This window comes from Rhipicephalus microplus, chromosome 2 (genome assembly GCF_043290135.1).
Source record: "Rhipicephalus microplus isolate Deutch F79 chromosome 2, USDA_Rmic, whole genome shotgun sequence".
Lineage (NCBI taxonomy): Eukaryota > Metazoa > Arthropoda > Arachnida > Ixodida > Ixodidae > Rhipicephalus > Rhipicephalus microplus.
In genome coordinates this window covers 266,103,686-266,120,225 of record NC_134701.1, presented here as the reverse complement: position 1 = coordinate 266,120,225, position 16,540 = coordinate 266,103,686, and the positions used below count along the sequence as shown (strand labels likewise).

Genomic DNA, 16,540 nt, shown 5'->3' with positions numbered 1-16,540 from the left:
AAAAAACCTGGAGGTACTGCGCCAACCAAAGTAAAAAGTTAGAAACACACAGAAAAAGACGTTTCGGCTCCTACACCAGAGCCTTGTTCACAAGTGAAATGAAAACTTGCCAAGCAGTTCGCCTTATGGACATTTGAGTATATCATGCAGGCAGCGCACATGCACTCACGGCAGATTATCATCATTCCTGTTTAGAGTGCGCGGAGTGGTTTGTATCACGGGCGATGAGATAAGGACGCCGTGAAAGTCCATTTTCTCTAGCGAGAATGTTCTAGCGAGAAGAAAGGGAATGTGAAATCCAGTGCCTTGGCTGAGCATGCGTCAGGTGGTCACAAAATCAACTGGGGGAAGGCACATGTTCTCGGAGGTCAGAGTTCGTGCCTCCCTCATTGAGAGATGCATGCCAGTGTACTTGTGTTATTTGGTGTGTGCGAAGCCTACCACAACACCTTTCCACTTTCTCACTCCAGACCGACAGTCTACTCCAAGACTGTCGTCTCCAGGAATTCACAGATGATGGCAATATTCACGAATTTATTTTATTTGCATCATTCTCGATTTTTCGATTATGCATAAGATTTTTTGCTCAAAACCAACGACGCCGATGCCGGAATTTCTGCGAAACGAGCTCTTTGATGCTATCCAATTAAAATGCAGACGATCATCGAATTTCATACTGAATGTTCTTACAAAACATGCTCTAAAACACCCACAAGTGCCTTGCCGAAAGTTAGCTACTTCAAAATTTCTTGCCCAAAAACTTTTCATCACTAGTGGTCTATGAGACATGCCAAGAATACAAAAGTTCTAGCTACACGACTAGATAAAACATCAAGGACATTACTACTTTAAGATGCTGAGGAAATATTTCCAATGCTTTTTTTTGGGAGATTGGAAATAAGCGCCAATGACCGAGCAAGTTTCCTGCCACTCTGTGGCCCCCTTTTTTAGATGCGAAGCAGCTTTTTGACTAGCCTGTGTAATGCTGTCTGTCCATGTCACCGTGCTAACGCACCTCACCGCATTCCCCCGCCATCATGGTTTCCCATCATGGTTCCCTTTGGGGAGATGGTCCATAATTTTTTTTTTTTTCAAGATGAGCATCGCTTGTGTAAGAACAACCACAAGAATGAGTACACTGAATGCACATGTAATGTTGTCTATAAAATGCTCTAAAAATAAAGCACTTCAATAGAAACATGGGTGCAATTTTTTTTTTATTTTTAGTGGCTCTTCCACCACCACCTTGAACTTTAGTCTGGGACTAACGAAGCACCACCCTCCAAAATCTGTCGAAATATCCCAATATACAGCCTATTAATACTTGTTCCTTGGAACATATGCTCCCGCGGTGCCCAGAGTTATGCCGTGGGAAAGTCATCACGCCGTCCAATTGGGAGGGTGCTATTGCAAGCTCTGGACTCGAACAACAGCTATGAGCAGTCCATCGGGCCCACGGCACAGCACAGAGACTTGGTCTTTTTGTTCCGACATGGGAGCAATACGCAACGTGCTAAAGCACATTCTGAAGGACCAAATAAAGTTCATCGATCCATCCAATGGGGAGGGGGGGGGGAGGAAGATACTTGCTCAGCATTTTTTTCACTTAAGAATGTAGATTTTACGGGATCATATTTGACGTCTATGCCTTATGGTTCAATGTAAAAGAAGAGAAAATGCTTATATTGACTTGTTACAATTCCACTTTTATTACTCGCACCCAGAAGTTACATTTGCTTAGGCAATTCTAGTTCTTCATAGGTGGGGCGTCGACATAACTCAAAGTACCCATGGATGCCGCCTGCAAAAAAAAGTGGTAAAGTTATGGCAATCCAACAACTAAAATAGAGGTGGGCAGATACATGAAATTTCAAATGCAAGTGAAGTCGTCCCATCTATTCAATTCGTAGCAACAATTTATCATTTGCATTTGTTCAAGCATTCATTCATTTAAAATTAAGAGGAGTTGAAATCGATATAAATGAGGACCATCTCAGATTAACACACTGCACAAGAGTCGCAGTCATTCCACAGAGGCACCATTACACATAGTGCGGATAATCATTTCAAGTCGTTCAATAAAAATACTGCTTCACCATTATGCAGCCCTATGTAATTTGGTTGTCTTGACTGAGAGAAAGCAACTAACTGTACGGCCAGTTCCAGTATGCTTGCATTGCTTTAAAATTGTGCATCGTACTGTCATATCACATTTAACCCTTCAGGTTGCCGCAGGTGAACTTCGCATTGCTTAGATACTTTTGTTTTAGATTATGTGGGAAGCAGTGCGATAGGCATGGTTAGAGCAGTTTCGTAAAAGTTTGCTAAAAAATAATACGAGTTTTGCTGGTTAATAAGGTTTCACATACAAAAACTTCTCGAGGTACGAGAGATGCCATAGTGGAGGGCTTCCGATAACTTCCACCACCTAGGGGTCTCTAAAGGGAGCCAGCAACACTTTTTAAGCATGGCCAGAAAATGCTATCGCTTGGTAGTTAAGGCTCCTAATAACACGAGAGCCAAACATTATAGCACAGCACGCAGCCTGGAATTTACAAAGTCTGATAAAAATCACTGTTTGCTATTGACAAGTATGCCATAGCTCAAAGTCCGTGGCCATTAGCTGATTAGAGTATTGTGAGTGGCATAACTACTGTTGTCACCATGGGATGCCACAATGGGCCCGCACTCGCAAGCGCACAGAAAGTAAGCTGCTAAAAAAAGAAACTTGAAAACCACCTAATTTGTAGCTCGAAGCCACAAAAAAATATTTTCCTTTCTCGACCCTTCCAGCACCTCGCAGGAATACCATGGACCTGATTTGCAATGTAATAATAATAATAATTGTAGAAGTTTAACGTCCTAAAACCACCATATGAATATGAGGGACGCCGTATTGGAAGGCTCCGAGAATTTCGACCCCCTGGGGTTCCTTCACGTGCACCTAAATTTAGGCACACAGGTCTCAAGAATTTTCAACTCCATCGAAAATGTGGCCACCACGACCATGATTAGATTCCGCAACCTGCAGGTCAGCAGCAGAGTGCCTTAGCCGCTCGACCATCTTGGTGGATTCTGATTCACCATATAAGCACAAAGCTGTGTCGTCCCAGAAAAGAAAAAGCCCCCGAGATTAAGATGCGTGCTGACGAATGGTTTTAGCTAATCGCCCTCCTTTTCATACTCTCTCTGCATAGCTTTCAGTGTGCTTCAAAGGAGAGAGAAAGCGCTCAAAATGTGCCGCATTTTCCATGTGACTCTGTACTTGACAGATCTTAAAAATATTAGTGATTCGTGATGCAATAAACTTTAATGAAGCTTTACGATGACAACATACAAAAGTTTTGCAGGGCTCTGTTTATGTGCACTGAAATTGCAGAGTACATGAGCCTCTAACATTTCGCCTAGTAGACCTCTACCAGACCGCTGCGACCGGGATCGAAGCAGTATTCCAGATGTGTTGCCGAGTACCGTCACTGCTGGGCCCCTGCGACGTCAATATAAGTTTTGCCATATTAAGATTGAATTTAGCGGGCTTCATACTATGGGAGTGGTGGCTGCGAGTGCCCCGATCGTAGGAAGAAGAGGACAATGACGACTGCAGGGTGCGCTTGTGGCACGCAGCAGCCAATGGCAGTGGACACTTGCGGCTGGGCTTGCAAGCAATAAATATGGTTTCTGGTCTGGCACTGTGTCTTCCCTGAGGGGTGCTGGGGCTGCGTCTTTTCTTTCCCTCGAGGAGCTTGCTCGCTTTGCTCAGCAAATTGCCGCGCTGCCTACTCTGGCCGTACCCATTGTCGCAGAGGAGGGAAGTGAGCTCCACGGAGGAGCAGCAGAGACCCTGGTGTCGACAGGGTGCATGGGATGTCGCCAACATTGAGAGTACGCTGACGGCATGTGGGACTTTGCCCGACAAAAGACGGCCCTGTGGAGTGAGTGAGGGCAGCGATCATGAACGGTGAGAACAAGGCCTTGAACGACACGATTGTTAAGGACACAGCCGGTGACTGCAACAACCTTGACGCAGCAGTAACAAAGTGACCAGCAAGCATGAAGAAGCATCAGCAATGAAGAAGACGAGGAATAAGAGGAAGAAACCGATAGTAACGAAACACAGGGACATGAGAGTAACAGCAGATGAATCGGAGTATGGCACCGAGGTGGTCCGTGCTTGTGACCTAGAGAGAAACAAGGCTGCCCTTGAAGCAATAGTGTATCGTCTGAGGCAGGACACATTGCGGCATACCACCCGCATCAGCCAGTTAAAACGAGAGTTGGGAAACTTGACTGATGAACATGATGGTCTCGGAAATGACGTCTACAAATCTAAGGCAACCACAATAATTGACGAGAAAGACTGCCACATTTCTGACTTGAAGGACAAGGTCGGCGCTCTGGAGAAACAGCCAGAAAAAGCAGTTAGACGAGTTGCAGCAACTTTTTTTCGAGGCCAAGACATCATGAAGAAATGCACACCCTTGAAGCTGAGATCTTCAACCTGAATCGAAAGACGGCCGAGGACTCGCTGGAGTGCAGTTGCATGAGGAAGCTGCCTGCAGATGCTCAGCAGCACCTCAAGGACCAGCAGCGGCAGTGTGCCAGGATCGAGGGGCTGTTGCTAGAAAGAGACACCGAATTATCAAACATGCAAGGCGGCCGCAATGAAGATTTTTAGCGACAGCGTGAATTCCAAGACTCACAGCTAGACGAGCTGCGAATGCAGGCAGCTGACTTCCATGCGCAGCAGGCCCAAGCCCAGCAGGACCGCAACAGAGAGACCAGTCAAGTGCAGGCTCTGACCTTGAAACTTAGCAAGAAGGAAACAGAGTGCAAGGAGAAGCATGAGCGAATCTAAGGGCTCAAGGCCAGCCTGAAGGCTTTGTTTTTGCAACGGTCTCTGAGCTAGAGAAGCAGCTCAGTCTGGCGTCGCACTGTGAGACCATCCTCAAGCACAGTGAGCAGAAGAGTGAGGTTGAGAGAGAAACATTGCAGGCAGAACTTGCAAACTTGAACAAGATGCTGGCCTCAGCTGATAGAGAGAACAAGCTGCTGTGGGAGGAGCTTAAGGCAAGGCAGCAGCAAGCAAATAAACAATCCAGGCTGGAGGAGATGATCCAGCTGCAGGAATCCCTGGAGAAGGCAGCAGAACAGACGAACCCGATCGAGGAGGAACCTGTCGCCCATGTGGAGGAACCTGTCGCCCATGTGAGCAGTTGCACCAGCGTGTCTGACCCACAGCGCAGAGAGGTGAAGTCAGCGCCGAAGGCGCATGCAGTCGGAGTTTCATTGGGTATGTCTCACTTTCATGGCTGCTGAGGCGGCAGGCGTTCGACTCTTTTCTGGGGGAGTGTCCACCACCCGCACGTGAAAGGTCTGGGCAGCTACAATGGCTAAAACAGACAACGACTCGCCGGGACCGATGCTGCATCAGTGTTCTATCATGCGCTCGCCGATGACCGTGGTCATCAATCTGAGTGATTCGGGTGTGCGTCCATCTTTCAGAGGCGGCAGATTTGTCTTCACTGTGCGAATGAACTGTTACTGTGTCTGGCGGCCCATGAGCTGCCACGAGGGGCTGGGCCTTGACTGTGCTGATGTGTGGCCACGTACGATCTGCTGTGGCCAAGGCTAGCCAGGACATTTGCGCGGGCTAGCTTTGTGACAGCACCCGCGTCATTTTCCCCCACTTTTTTCAAAGGAGAGGGAAAGTATGGGAGCGGCAGCCGCGAGAACCCTGATCGTAGGAAGAAGAGGACAATGACAATCGTGGGGGCACTTGTGGCACGCGGCAGCCACTGGCAGTGGACAGTTGCGGCCGGGCTCGCAAGCAATAAACATGGTTCCTGGTCTGGCTCCATGTCTTCCCTGAGGTGTTCTGGCGAAGATACAGCCTCGGAACCCCACAATATATAACTTAAATGGGCAATACATACATTAAAGCAATGCTCACTCTTCCTTACGTGGACCCCTGAGCTGGCTATCATGTAGCACAATGAGTGCAAGTATACTCACTTTTTAGGCACTTGGGGAGCAGTACCTGCTCACTCAACTGGCATATAGCCAAATGCTTAAACAATAAAAATCACTTGTATAACCAAGGATTACTGAAGCCTTGTCTATACTGCCACCATTGCGGGGCATAACCTTGACAACGAATTCACCTGCACAACAAAGTATTATGAAGGTTCATGGAAAGCGAGAAACAGTACGAACCACCGGACATAAGTACAGAGACAGACCAAGCGCAGACTTACAACCCGTCCACCTTGAGTCTTTTGTCCTGTGGTTCACACTCTCTCGTTTTTTTTTTTTTTTTTGAGAACATGTACCAACCAGCTCAAAAAAGCACTAGTTTTACGAAGGTCCTGAACACATTGTTATAAGCGTCTTACTGTATGTGAATAGAAGGCAAACTACACCATTTCCTGTACGTGTGCACATTTGAACATGCAAGCTGGGTGCAAAGTAGTGGCACTTAATAAGCGTCAAAACTAAATGATATCTAATATCATCTTAGGTTTTACATCCCTAAACCACGATATGCTTGTGAGACGCCGTAGCGGAGGGCTCCGGCAGTTCATACCATCTGGTGTTCTTTAACGCGCATTGACATCGCACAGCACACGGGCCTCAGCCATTTAACCTCCGCCGAAATGCGACCGCCGGGGTCTAACCCACGACTTTCGGGTCAGCAGCCACTGATCCACCGTCGTGGACAGCGTCACAACTTCCTGCCCACACAATAAATAGCGAGCTCGCACTGCTGCGTTGCTAGCTCCGTGACTGAAACGAGCTACAAAACTGGAGAACGTCTACACCGTAGCTTTTTCTGTAACGACAGCAGCAACACTACCGAAATGATCAACCTAAAATGACACTAAAGTGTCGGGGGTGCTTACAGCAATGAGGCTAACGACAAAGAAAGAGACGCCGACGGCCAGGTGGATGTTGAACTTGGCCTGTCTTTTGTTGAAGTTCTCCTCCCATGGCCCAATGAAGGTGGGCATGTCGGCCATGGTCACCTGCTTGAACTCGGCAGGGGGGTGGTACGATCGCAAGCCGCTCCGGGACTGTCCTGTAACGAAAGGACCACACGCAAGGCTCTTTTACAATTTCTTTACAGCGCACGCTGCTTGCATAGGATAATAGAGATTTTCAAAACTTGTGTACAGGGCATCAAGCGTTGCCGGTTGCGCCAAGATTCGCCAGCCAGGATACACACGACAAGAAGCATATTTATACTAGTAGACGCGATATAGCTTTTACAAATGCTCAGCGTAAAGTGGGATTGTAAGTCCGGCTTGTAGGACGAAAGGAAACTAAAACGCGCTGCGCTATACACAAGGGCAAGTTCGAGAACACGGGAAACGAAACACACTTACTCAGCGCACACTGCAGCGCCCTTTGAGAGACGAGTCGCGCGATCATCTTGACTGTGCTTTCGGTAGCGGAATTTAAAATATTAAGCGTGAAAGCGCAGTTTGTGCGAACACGCCGCCTCCAGCAGCGAGGGATTGCAGAAACTCGACGAGCGGCCGAAAAGGTCACCTTTGTTGCTAGATGGATTATGGAGTGGCCTGCTAAAACACTGCCGGTATTGCAAAAACAAAAACAACGTATAAACAAAAACAACTAAAAATTTATAAACATTTACTTATATTCACGTTTTTATTTAGTACATTGGAGAAAAAGTAGCTTCAAAAACTTCAAAATAGTTGTACGGAAAGTGACACATGCGTTTCGGTTACTAACATTGTACTCAGGGAAATACGAAAGTGCAATGTAGCGCGAGCATTGCGCGCCTTTTACATTGTGGAGTTGATCTTAGTTTTCCCACTGAAAATGAAGTTTACCTGCAGCATATGCATGGACAATTTCAGCAGCGAGAATATCGACAACATAAATGCCACCGGTTGCGGCCATGTTTTCCACGAGATGTGCCTTCTCCACTGGACGGAGATGTCCAAGACTTGCCCGGCTTGCCGGAAGCCGTTGCGCCCGAAGCAAGTGTTCAAGCTCTATTTTAACCTGTCTGAAACTAAAGAAGTTGACGTGGGAGATCTTCAGAACAAGCTAGACGACGCGAAGGCGCAGCTTAGGGCCGCAAACGTAGAGAAGATCAAACAGCAAGAAGCAGCCGACACGCTTAAGGCTTTCCTCATTCAGCGGGAAGAGGAAGTTCAGAAGTTTAAGGACAAGTACATGACTGCCCTCGGCGAAAAGTCTCAGTTGCAAGCTAAGATACAGTCTATGCGAAAGGAAGTTTCAGAAAAGCGCCAGCTGTACGACGAAAACATTGCGTTGCGCTCTCGAGTTACGGACTATGAAAGGTAGGTGCCTCTGCTGCGGTCGTACGGACGCGGCTTATTCGAGTGTGCGCGCAACAGCAGCACATATTATTTAAAAACAAATTACCGTTTTCCTTCTAGTCTCAGAAAGCTGATAGACAGCAATGCAAAGGAAGCGGAAGAGCTTCTCAAGTCTTACGCAGAAGGACCCGGCGCGTTGAAGCTTTTGTCGACGTATTGTTGCCTGGTGAAACGGTAAGGTTTGACGATGACCTTATTTCTATAGTTGTTACACTACCACCTTAACTCTGTGCCCACTAGGGCAAAAATCTCCCTTTTCTTGAAGGCCCTAGTGACAGTTTCTTTCTTTTTCGAAGGTCTGATGTTTACATTATATAATGAATGATAAAGAAACGTGCATTTTTATCGACGCATATTCAAGGAAGACGTGTTAACGTGTATTATGTCGTGAAATTTGTCTCAAACAAAGTGTACTGAAAGACCTAGAAAATATATATGGAAAAGACAGATAATTTAATAAGAAAGAGTTTGATTGTCTGCACCACATAAAGGATTCAATATTCTAGCTGATCAGGACACAAGCCTTGCCCCAAAGTGAAGTCCTGAGAGTGATAGCAAGGTTCAGCATTGCACTTTAGTTCTTCAGAGTGTCCTTAAAGAGTGTTTGAGGCAACACAGTATGCAAAGTAGTAACTGTTTTGTAGTAAGGACAACACTCGTATATACTATAAATGTCGCAGTACTGGCACAATTATGAATGCTCCCAATGGTGTTACAGGTGTCACACCTCAGTGATATAGGGGGTTGGCCTGACAGAAAAACACCAGTGTTTGCAAGCACCCAGAGATAAGATTAGATAGATTTTGAGTGGTGTTTACTGTACCACACCAGCCACTGAATGTAGTGTGCAGAAGTTGCTTGGGAACAATAATGTGTATGAGGCAGCAAACGCCAGAGTAATGCCCCTGGCTTCATCAGAGCAAAGCAAGCAAGATGTGACAGAGCATTCTTTTAATTTCATCAGACTTGCACTGATGCACTGCATGTGTACTGAGACCTAGTCTTCTATGCACAAGCAGGGCATGTGAGATTCATATTGTAACAGTACTGATGGGGGAGGGGGTACCTTGCACGTCTATGTAATTTTTATTGATATAAAAAGATTTTGCCGAATGGGTTTCTACTTCTTTCTGGAAAGTGTTGCAAATACTGGGCAGGATGACACGTTGTGCTGGACCTGTGGAAGCACATCTCTGCTGTGTTCTTTAAAGTGATTGTAAATAAAATTTGTGACATTGCTAACACATCAATCAGCACCACAAATCAATGAGTTATCAATAAGCAGGAAATCAGACCGAATGGAGAACGGAACATTTGACATGGGTTTACAGTTGCAACTCTATCATCCCAATTGAGCTACCATGGCCTGTCGCCATCCCTTGACTCGCTGCTGCTCGTAGCATCCAATCATGAGGATCTAGACCATAAATGTTTTCGAGTCTGTGTCCTAATGTCATATAATGATCTCTTCAAACACAATGTATTGATATTTTCCGTCTGCTGTAGTACTGTTACAAGCCATGTAGCATAGTGCTTTGACACGGACATTAGCAATGAATTGTGAGACCTGTAAGCTGTCCAGGTCTATCGCTGTTTCTGTTTTCTGACCCCTCTTTTTCTTTTTAATCACTAATTAAGCAATAAAAATAACCCAGCCATCTGCTCCAGGCAAATCATATTTTGCTAGGCCAACTAATTTAAATCGTAAGTTTTCGTACAAGGGTTTTCTTATACTGCAGACATTTCATACATTCTTCAGTAAAGGTGGGCATAGTGTCGTGACGCATCCACTGCTTCGTTGATTGTTCCCTCACATTTCAATAGCAAAAATGTGCCTACTTACGCTTGTTAACTTGTGGAGGGCCCAAAGTGAATTTAAACTTAATGGTGTTCACACGCTTACTAGAGGAAGAACTGTTGCAAATTATAGTCATTGTGATACTTGCTTTTCATGTAACAGCCAACTGCAGACTGTGACAGACAGCCGGTCACAGCTGAACAAAGAGGCACTAGACCTGCGTAAGAAGGTGGCCTATTTGGAAGTTCTGTCCAGAGAGAGGGCAGCCCGCATACGCACATTGGAAGGGGACGTGAGTCACCTCAAGGAGATGCTCCACAGAGCCGAACTGAAAGCAGAGAAGAGCAGCGCTTCTGCGAGCACAAGTGCCAATGATAGCATAATTGCAGAAAGGTGGGCAACTAAGTTGATATCTTCACATATGTTTTTTTTCCAGCTTCTGAACCACAATTACAGAGGCAAAAATACAACTGTTAAATTAACTACGTATGTATTAAAATGCTAATGTAGTTCAAGCTGATAAAAAATTGTCATGACTTTAGTTTCATTCATTCGGCAGTAAAGCTGATTGCAGGAAGAGATGAAATTCAAAACTTTGGTTTCTTAATTTTTCACCAGAGCAGAGCCAGTTATGTCAGCATATCATTTCTTCGTATATAACTCGGCTGTTTCGCACAGAAAAGTTCTGGTCTGTTGCCTTTCCTTTGACATTGTTAAACTCATTTATTATGCTAATAAAAAATACCTGGTCATGATAACATATCCTCATTGGCTGCTGTACAGCCAGTGCATGGCATAAAACCTATTCCACAGTGGACTGCTGGCAAGTATCTTGTACCTGACACTAGCAGCATGCCTAAATAGAGTAGGATTGGGTGTGTTGGTATAACATCATAAAGAGTGCTTGTCTCATCTCTTCTATCCCCTCCCGTCATTTGTGCTATCAGCATGCATCATTGTTATGTCTTTCTCTTTGAAAAGTGACAATTTGTCTTTATAAAGCCTACAGGTGGGTCTTCTCTCCATAATTCAACACCTTCGCATGATCATCTCATGCATTTACTCGCTCACAATCCATCTGTTAGCAGCATTGAAACGAAAAAACATTACGTGCAAGTGCAAAAGTTTTGTACTATTTGCCAGCAAAGGGCAAGGCTTGAGCAGCTATTACAATATCCTGAAGTACAGGCTGCTAGGAAGAACATGCAGCTGAAGTCTAAAACTAGAAGTTTTTTAAATGAACCCCAAGGTTTCGGAGCCTGTTCAGTCCCTTCCTCAGGGGGTGGCTGTGTTGGTTATAGATTCGGTGTTCAATTGGAGCCATTTTAGCTTTTGGAATACGTTAAAGGGACTGTCTACAACTCTGAAAAAAAAAATTTATCGTGGGTGAAAATTTGAAGAATGTTTGTCACATTAGTGGTTACAAGCATGCTTTTGCTTAATAAAAGATGAATTGTATTTTTAATTTAGCTCTGAATGTCGTGAAGGTGAGACCGTTAGCATCACCCAACAGCAATGTGGTTTAATCTACTGGTAGGAGCGAGAAACTCTCGCAGGTAGACTTATTTTGTTAAAAATGAATATGTATAACTTCAGATTGTATTTTATGCCCCTTTGGCTGCATTCCTTTGTGTCGGAGAGTTATTTCTGCTTTTTTTTTTTGTATACGTTCAAAAAAAGGCGCTCGGTGCCACTGCCGATGACTCTTTCACCTGCCTGCCTGTAACAGAGAAATGTGAGCACGGCGACCGGCGCCACTCATAGGGGAAATAAATGTCTTAGGTGAAGAGCATCGTGACTAAATTCAAGGAATTTTCAAACCATGCCCATCAGTCCTCGTGCATAAAGTCCATACCACTATTCATCTATGATCTACATTGAAGAAGATTTTGCCTTCAGATTCCACTTCACCAAAGCATTTGTGTTGGCTGTGATGTCACATATGCAACACAAAACTCCAAACACAAATAAAAAACAGAAGGGACCTTCTGTTCTTCTGTGAAGCACGTCTCGTGCTCGTTTTAGTTGCAGAGTGGAACACTACAGTTTTTTTTACACCGCCGCACCAGTGTTGCTCGAACAGACCAAGTTTTCTGCTCAACTGTGGTGGTTTCTCAGGCTGACTAAACAAATATTGATAGACTTTGGTAATAATACCTTAATTTTTGGTTTGCATGCTTCAAACAACCATTGTGGCATTTGTTTTATTCTTCAACAAAACCTAACGAAGCCGGAAAGAACTGCATTTGTTTTCAGTATTCGACTTTCATCGGAACTATAATTGTCATGCGTCCACCACCGTGTTGTGGGTGTCCCTACGCCAATGAATAAGACCGAACACCGATAAAAAAGTTCTGTCTCAAAAATTTTTACTCACATTCTAGAAAAACTACTGCAAGGTTAGACACTTTAGACGATATGCCTTTTCTTGATTGGTCTTTATTCTTGCACAGCAAGCAGAGCGCAACTCTGTGCAACTTCTATTACAATACAGAACAGAAAATCAATGAAGGACGGTAAACAGTCCCATTAACCCAGCCAGACAGATCTCTGTCGAAATGTTTATATTTAGAGCATTTGAAGTGTGTTGCATCAAACGTGACTAGCATTTTGTGCAAGAATGTGCAAAATGCTTAGCTGGCAGCCTAATTCCAGCATTGAAGTCATTGATCATGTTTTATGATTTCAATTACTTTCCTTAAGTATGACAACTCAATTTCTTTCTTTTTACATGCAGCCCAGCACCTGAACGGTTGAAACGTCCACGCTTGACAAACCCAGAAGAAACGCCTTCTCCGGGTGTTGCCTCTCCAGCTCTTCGTGTAAGCTTGAGAGCCACTTTGATTAATATTGTGCATCTTAAAGGGGTACTGACATCATTTCTCCATGGTGAATTCACTATGCTATGCAAATCTCCTGTATACTGAGACAGCACTGAGCAAGTTTCAAGCTTCATTTTATTTTGACACTAGAGTCAATTTTCTCATGGTGCACCTATCGACGTCAGCACTAGCTTGACGAAAGGCTACATACAGTACTGATTCTGGTGACTTCACGTATCAATCTGGCTGGCCGTGGGGACATCCCAGAATGGCCGCTTGTGTGTCAGTAAAACGTTCAAAATGGTCGCTTCTGCGTCATCAACGGCACCGCAGTGCGAATTGACCGTAGAAACATCATATGTTGCATAAGCATGTGACAAGAAGCTCATACCGTGTTGTGACACAAGGGTACAGTAAGAACCAAAACTAGCTTTTAGAAACACACTGTAATTACTTTTCCTGGGTGCGCTCTTGCTTACCAGTAGATTTTCTAGGTTCTTGAGGGCTTAGCCTATCATTTGATGCAAAAAAAAAAAAAAAGAATGATAGCTGAAATTTTTTGTGTGAACCCTTTAACCCAGACTTCTACTTAGTGTGCATGCGTTGTTCTTCAACTGCTTTGGTTGCCACCTAAAGTTCTACTAAATAAAATTTGTACAGCTTCAACCCCTGTTTCAAAACTGTAAGAATGCTAACCATGCAGCGCATTTGTGCAAGTGTTGTCGCCTGACGCTAATACGTTACTTTTTTTTTTTGGAGGTCTGCCTAGATATTTTCGGGAGCCTCATCTTACCGTTACATAGCTTCATGCCAGAAAGTTTTTTGCAAACAATATTATTTAAGCATGTTAGTTATATGATTAATGCATTGATGCCTTTTTTATTTTATTGCACTTGACTTCATGTTTCCATGGCTTATGCGCTTCTGTATGTACTGTCCTCGAGAGAACCCCAACTTTTGTGTAAGCATGTTGCATTGTGTGCACTGCAATTGTTTCGATCCTGGCCGCAGCGGTTGTATTTTAATGGAAACTAAATGGTAGGGCCCTGTGCACTGTGTGATGTCAATGCACGTTAAAGAACACCAGATAGTCATAATTTCCGGAGCCCTCCACTATGGTGTCTCTCATAATCATATCGTGGTCTTGGTATGCTAAACCCCAGATATTACGATATGCACTGTGATTGTGAGAAGCAAATTTGGTAGAGCACTTGAAGAATGCTTTGCATTTAAAGTATGTTGACATAGGACAGGCAAAACTCCTATTGTCAATGCATTTCATCTTGTACAGGGCAAACTTGTGGGATAACGTATAGACTTAAAAGGAAAATGAGGATCGTTCAGCTACTGTTGGAAATCACATTAAAACAATAGGTGTGTGCACAGGGGTGCGGCCTACCTCCCTGTTCACCTAAGAGAGAGAGAGTTCAGTCTTCTCTATGCATTGACACGGTAAGGTGGTGCTGCAATGAACCTCCTCCCCTCCCCCTTACTGCGAACCCTGCACACGTTTATGGTCAAAGTTTAAGAAAGTAGCAGCACGAACATGAACAGACATAGGCAGCCTATGCACAGGTCAGGATGTGAGTAGAATGTCACATAACCGCTGGTCTGTTACCCAAATGAGTGCCAGGCTGGACTGAAATAGTCAAAGGTGGCATAGAATTGCATATAGAGAGATGGGATTAGTAAACCATCAGTCATAAATTGAAGTTGTCTTATATAGAAGGGAGCAGATAATGTAGCTGGTAGATGTCTGCCGTGCACTTTATGCAAATTTAGTGAGGTGACGACAGCTCCTGTTATTTAGTGAGCCAGCCTTTCTATGTCACTTGAATATTAACATTCTTTGGTTACTTTCTTCTGTACTACTGGCGTGGTAAGGGAATCTATGTTGTAAGTGAAACTAATTTTTTTTCAGATCGTGACCTCTGCTTGGCATTCGAAGCCTCCAGATGGTGCAACGCCAACAAGGGAACCACTGTTGCCACGGAAAGCAAATTTTTTTCGTCCACCTGCTGTTACAGACTCATTCAAGTCGGTCATCAGGACGGGCTACAATGGTCTAGGTGGTCATTCAAAGCATATAGTCGGATCAAAGCCATCGCTGAAAAAATTTTAAGTTCAAAGTTGGGTCTCACATACGCCATTGCTGGCTTAATTTGTTTTGTATAAATTTGTATTATATTCATAAGCAAACATGTATCGGGATTTCTTATGTTGATACCGAAGTGTAATAGTAAATGAACTTAAGCTTCACATTTTTTACATTAATTTTGACACTTGTGGACATGCCTCTTCGTTTACAAAAAATATACTTAGCATGAAAATAAATGTTATGTCAGTATTTATATACTTATGAATCACATGTTTTAAAGCACCATTTGTGCATTTCTATTTTGAAACAGTGCTACTTGAGAAAGAGATAATTTTTTGCCATATCCAGGTCACTATCATCACTACATTTATGAGGTGTAACTCACGCTTAACCAACCGAAGGAATGCTTAACTACTCCTCTCTAGAATCAGGGTGTTTTCTGTTTTTGTCCTGCAATTACTAGGTTTAGGGGGTATGCACTGGGCCTTGGTCAGCAAGACGGCAACACCATCACCGCGCCGTTTTGAAGGACCGTTTCTACGTGCCGTCCTGCTGTCCATGTTTCGGTGTTCAGAAAGTGTTCCGGATGTCTCTAAGCATCCAACTTGTTGTGGGGGTTTCGAACAAAGCGTGCGCAGCGAATTTTATGTGCGCGTGGCGAGCGCGTGGACCTCCGAAATGGCGACCCTGACGCTAGCGATCCTCGCGGGTGAAGTCAAGTGCATATCCCCTATAGGTATAGACTTGACATTTCAGAGCTGTACAAGCTTACAGAAGTTGTACTAATTGAGCTTCGCGCTCATACCTGGTGATTGGCGACTACCCGCCCATAAAGTAAGTGATAGGGGGTATGCACTGAACTTTGATCCGTTAGGTGGTGATAGCATCGCCGAACAGCGACGCCATCTTGGCGGTCCGTTCGTTCGCGAGTGCATTACCGGGCTACGTACTGTGTGCGCTCTCTGTCGTCACTGCCCGTGTGAAGTAAGAGAAGTGTGTCGAGGGTCTACGCTGTGCATGCCGTCCTTCTTAACTCACACAAAGCAGTGTCTTGTGCGCAGTGCGTATTTATTACACGAAATGTCTTAGAACGAGTTTATTGGGATGTGTGGAGAGGCTTTACGTGCCGTGGTTTACGTCATCCAGCTGCGGTGACAGTGAACTGTGCCATAATTGGTTGAAACGACCGCTTGAAAACGAAGCCTGGGTACCAGAATGTTGCCTCGATAGGTTTTTTTTTTTTTTTTTTGTACCAAAGGTGTTGAAAGGTCAATGCCTGAGAACTACAGAGATAAAAAAGCATGGTGGAGGACGGAGTAGTTTCGGCGCAGTAACCACCGAGACTTCCTGCGCCGTCATCCCCTTGCAGTGTTTACCAGATTCACCGGCGCCATAGCACGACAGAAACTCGATTAGAAATATACGGGAAGTAGGCTCACCGTTCCGACAACAG

The 16,540-nt window shown here is 44.6% G+C and overlaps 2 protein-coding genes across 2 annotated transcripts; one reads left to right on the top strand and one right to left on the bottom strand.

Annotated features, from left to right (window-relative positions):
- Window positions 1-1,680: 1,680 nt before the first annotated feature.
- On the bottom strand, window positions 1,681-7,562 carry LOC119170033 (uncharacterized). Its single transcript, XM_037421059.1, has 3 exons — window positions 7,383-7,562; window positions 6,900-7,075; window positions 1,681-1,801 (listed from the first exon to the last, which is right to left on the bottom strand). The coding sequence occupies exons 1-3, from the start codon at window positions 7,426-7,428 to the stop codon at window positions 1,748-1,750; spliced, it is 276 nt and encodes a 91-aa protein (XP_037276956.1). The 5' UTR covers window positions 7,429-7,562; the 3' UTR covers window positions 1,681-1,747.
- A 175-nt stretch (window positions 7,563-7,737) lies between these two features.
- LOC119170034 (E3 ubiquitin-protein ligase TRAIP) lies at window positions 7,738-15,342 on the top strand. Its single transcript, XM_037421060.2, has 5 exons — window positions 7,738-8,330; window positions 8,430-8,543; window positions 10,330-10,560; window positions 12,905-12,989; window positions 14,911-15,342. Exons 1-5 carry the CDS (start codon window positions 7,843-7,845, stop codon window positions 15,109-15,111), a joined length of 1,119 nt encoding a protein of 372 aa, XP_037276957.1. The 5' UTR covers window positions 7,738-7,842; the 3' UTR covers window positions 15,112-15,342.
- Window positions 15,343-16,540: the final 1,198 nt, after the last annotated feature.